Source organism: Rutidosis leptorrhynchoides, chromosome 2, assembly GCF_046630445.1.
Source record: "Rutidosis leptorrhynchoides isolate AG116_Rl617_1_P2 chromosome 2, CSIRO_AGI_Rlap_v1, whole genome shotgun sequence".
Lineage (NCBI taxonomy): Eukaryota > Viridiplantae > Streptophyta > Magnoliopsida > Asterales > Asteraceae > Rutidosis > Rutidosis leptorrhynchoides.
The window spans coordinates 338,776,866-338,781,062 of record NC_092334.1 but is presented as its reverse complement, the minus strand read 5'-3'; the positions used below and the strand labels follow the sequence as shown (position 1 = coordinate 338,781,062).

General features: G+C 34.0%; 1 protein-coding gene across 1 annotated transcript; it reads right to left on the bottom strand.

Annotated features, from left to right (window-relative positions):
* Window positions 1-624: 624 nt before the first annotated feature.
* LOC139888861 (uncharacterized) lies at window positions 625-1,567 on the bottom strand. Its single transcript, XM_071871844.1, has 2 exons — window positions 851-1,567; window positions 625-702 (listed from the first exon to the last, which is right to left on the bottom strand). The coding sequence occupies exons 1-2, from the start codon at window positions 1,565-1,567 to the stop codon at window positions 625-627; spliced, it is 795 nt and encodes a 264-aa protein (XP_071727945.1).
* Window positions 1,568-4,197: the final 2,630 nt, after the last annotated feature.

The following is a 4,197-nucleotide window of genomic DNA, read 5'->3' as shown; positions in this document are numbered from 1 at the left end:
AAATTAAATCACCAAGAGAGTTAGATATTTCAACTTTAACATTATGTTAAATTTAGAATTAGAGCAATCACAAGATTGCTTAGTAAATAGAATCATGATATTTTCACACGAATCCCCAACTTGCACTATATCTTCTGGTGTTAAAAAAAAAGTAAATAATAGTTGGAAACGGTTACATGATTAGTAGTGGAGTATTTTGGGGTGACCGAGGGATATGGTCAGAGACGGTTATGAAGAACTCGGTTAAATCCAGTAACTACCATTGTGGATGCTCAAGGCACAGCTCTAGACTAAGAAAACTTTTACATCTGTTTTAAAATTAAGTTTCAAAAACTAAAGAATGAAATGCGTAGTATTCTAATGTAAACCACATAGACAATTTTCGTATGTTAGGATTTAGGATCTTATTTATTACATGACAAAGCTTTCAAAACATGATCATACAATTGGCTTTTACAAGATACGCCAATCAAAGACATTAGTTTTGGCACTTTGTAAATTAAAAGACATTAACACGAAGGTGTCAATTTATTAGGTACATATCAAACGTACACAAATGCATAATGTGGTTATTCCAATACCATCAACAACAATCATAAAACAAAAACTAGGAAATGTTGATGCTCATTCATCATAATGTCCTCTGCGATGGTGATGCCTGTTTCTCCTCTTGTCATCGTCATCATCATCGTCGTCATCTCCCTGTATACATAACACAAGATCAAATAAATATTATATTCTTTAGTTGTTAATCCCCTTAAGAAATAGATTTCGGTTAACGGTTATTAGTTATTAAGTTCTTTCGAAAGAATTATATGTTTGATAAACGTCAGTAGCACTAAAAACTTACATATTTCTTGCGACCCCGATAACCATCATCGTCATCATCATTACGCCTACCATACCTAGGCTTTCGATCATCATCATCATCATCATCATCATCTCGCCTTCCATACCTAGGTTTTCGATCATTATCATCATCATCATTCCGCCTCCCATACGTATTTCTTCGATTATCATCATCATCATTACCTACACCATGCATAGGCCTCCTATTATGATGATCATCGTTGTGTCGACCGTACGTCTGTTCCGAATGCCCATAAGTATGATCCGAATGCCCGTAAGTATGATCCGAATGTCCAAACGTTTTCCGGCCACCACCATACTCGCCCCCGGATCCATGCTCATCCGTCTCATTCCTTCTCGGATGACCCGACCCATACTCCGACCCATATTTAGATCCGCCATGGGAGGACCCATACTCCGACCCATGACTCCCATATCCAGAATCGTGTCCATCGTCATTTCTTCTTCGATTCCCCGATCCACCACCGTAGGAAGCATGTTGATCTCCATGGGACTGGTAATTCGTGCGGCCCGAACTGACACCGCCCGATGAACCCGAGGAAGAAGGACGGTAGCATATTTCGTCCGAGGGAGTAAGAGGGCGGCCGAAGGTTAACGCAAGGTCGTAACCGCCATTGTACGGAGTCGGATCATGCTCATCAAAATCGTCTCCGTCATCGTTAGGGTTGAACTCATGGCCTTTTGGGTAATATGACATGATTAAATTGGTTAATTGCTTAAATCTGATATCAACTTGTGCAAGGAATGGTGTATATATATAGTATCCAAATTGATGATGTGAACATTTTACGAGACCGTTTTATCGGGCATGAATTAAGACCAGTAGATTAATAACTAACTTGCGCTTTTGCTGGGTCAGCTCATCCTTGGGGTGGACAACTGGACAATTTAGACTAGCTTCATACCATTACGTTTTCAAATAATCGTAAGTTTTAGTTTCAGATTTGTAAGTGACCTTTATTTTAAAATACATTTCTTTATTCTGTCCTTATTTAATACAGTAATAAACATGTCGACATGTCGTTAATAATCTACGGAGTAATATTTTGATATATATTTTGAGGTGTAGCGTTGCATCTTTTGGGATGAATTGAACGAAGAAATGCGCAAAACTAAGTACTCATGGTAATGTAAATTTTCGTGTTAAACAAATAGATAATATGTTGGGAATAAAGATAATATGTTGGGAATAAAGTACCTGAGCCTAAATAACTTTAAGTTATTAAACTCACTTACAATAAATAAATATATATGATGTATACGAAGAAACTATGAAAAACGATAAAGACAAAAGAATTTAACGAGATTATATGTAATCACGAATAATTACATTAATCCTCAACTACAAAAGAAAGTTGCTTTATTGATAATTTATGAGTTACAATAGGATGCTTAAATAGACCAAACAATACAAGGATATAGGCATTGTTGTAAAAAACCCGTTTACTCACCGATTAATCACAAATTACTCATTTTTAAGAGCAGTTCGTTTCGTTTTTTTTCTTTCAAAATCTATTTAATTAATAGAATAACAACGATTGATGGGTCAAAATCGAATTTAGTAATCGAATTCGGTTAAAATCAAAATCGGTCAAGATTTTAACATGAATTTAAACCAGAACTTTAAAGTTTTTGAACAAAATGAATAATTTTAGACAATTATGTTAAAGTTTATGTTGAAATTATAGCAACAAACAAGCTTAGTTTAGAACATAGTTTTTATGCTTAGACTCATTTGTGGTTTTCTAACCAATTTCATGTTGTTGTTGCTGCTAGTTGATAGTCAAGAGGCTGATCATGTAGATTGCAAAAGTAGAAGGGCTGAACAGAAACATCTTGACATGGGCTAAGTGATGCTAGTGGATTGCAGCTGATTAGTGGGCTTTTATATTCTCAAGTGGGCTTATTTGGATCCAACCCAAGCTATTGAGAGAGGAGTATAAAAGCAGTTTATTAATTTATTTTATTTAATTTATTCATTCATTCGTTTGTGATTCTCTCTCAAGTTTTCTCTGTATTCGTTTTTTCTCTCAACCCTAGGGTTTTCTGTGTTCTTGGCTCTACATCATCTTGATGATAGAGTTTCTGAATCATATAGTGGTTTAAGTAATTGTGGTATTAATTGTTGAGGTTGAGATTTCTGGTTTTCTGATTTCTGTAAAAGATTCTTGTAAAGTTTTGGTTTCTTGGTGATTTAGTTGATGATTAACTTCTGTAATTTAGAGTATTGGTATCTGATTGCACTTTTTAACATGGTATCAGAGTTGTAATGTAACGACCCTAGTTTTTCCAACGTTTAATTAATAATAATTTATTATTAATGCTTGCGTTTTAATAAACGCGTTCGTATACGTGTTATTTGTTACAGTATTTAACTTTTCATGGCCCGACTTGTCTTTGTGACGCACGTACTTTTCACGAATAATATTTCTGATATTATTTGCATTCATGATTAATTAATATTAATCATTTTTAATTAACTAGTGTTAGTAGTTAATTACTTGGGCTTATTTATTTAATTTGTTACATACTTGGTCTTTTATTAATGGACTCATGATTAATGGACTTGGAAGCCCACCCTACACACTTAATGGACTAATTAGCCCATTTTTATGCAAGTATTACTTTAAGAGGAAACTAGACTAGTTAGTGAAGTAAAGAGACTAGTTACAAGATACTTACATCATCTTTCCCATGCCACTTTACTTTATTACACTTCTAGGCTAACATCTCCTCCCCATGCATGAGAGCAAGCTTGTGACCACCCCTCTTTTCCTCCTAAAAACCGTCGGTCAACACTAGTGAGGGAGGGAGTTTTGTTTCAATTTTTTTGGTTACTTATTACTTGTATTACTTCATTATTCTCACACACAAACTTACACTTTCTTTCTCTCATCTCATTTGCTCTCTAACTTGTAAGTATCAAGCTTGGTTTTTCTTTCTTTTTCTTGTGAAAACCGAAAACATAAGCACTCATCATCATCATTCTTACTTGTTTAAGTTACTTGTTCTTTGTTGTAGTTTACTTACTTGTTGTTTGTAGTTGTTTGTTGTTGTTAAGAATCAAACTTTCTAGTTTGTTCTTCATATCATCTTGTTCATACAAGAACATACAAGAACCTAAACTTTCTAGTTATGGTTCTACACTTATTATTTTAAAAGATTTAAAGTTCATGAGTTTATAATCATACTTGTGTGCATGTTTGTAAACTTAAGGTTTACTTTCCTAAAGGTCAAAGCCTTGGTTTGAATCATTAAAGTATGAACAACCATGAACTTATTACTTGTAGATTTAATTTATTTCTTCATTTTATGTACTTTAAAATT

Excerpts from the sequence above, each read along its gene's own strand:
- LOC139888861 (XM_071871844.1), bottom strand. The coding sequence starts at position 1,567 with ATGTCATATTACCCAAAAGGCCATGAGTTCAACCCTAACGATGACGGA. Across the intron at positions 703-850 it reads ATCGGGGTCGCAAGAAATAT|GGAGATGACGACGATGATGA; the intron begins GTAAGTTTTTAG and ends TTATGTATACAG.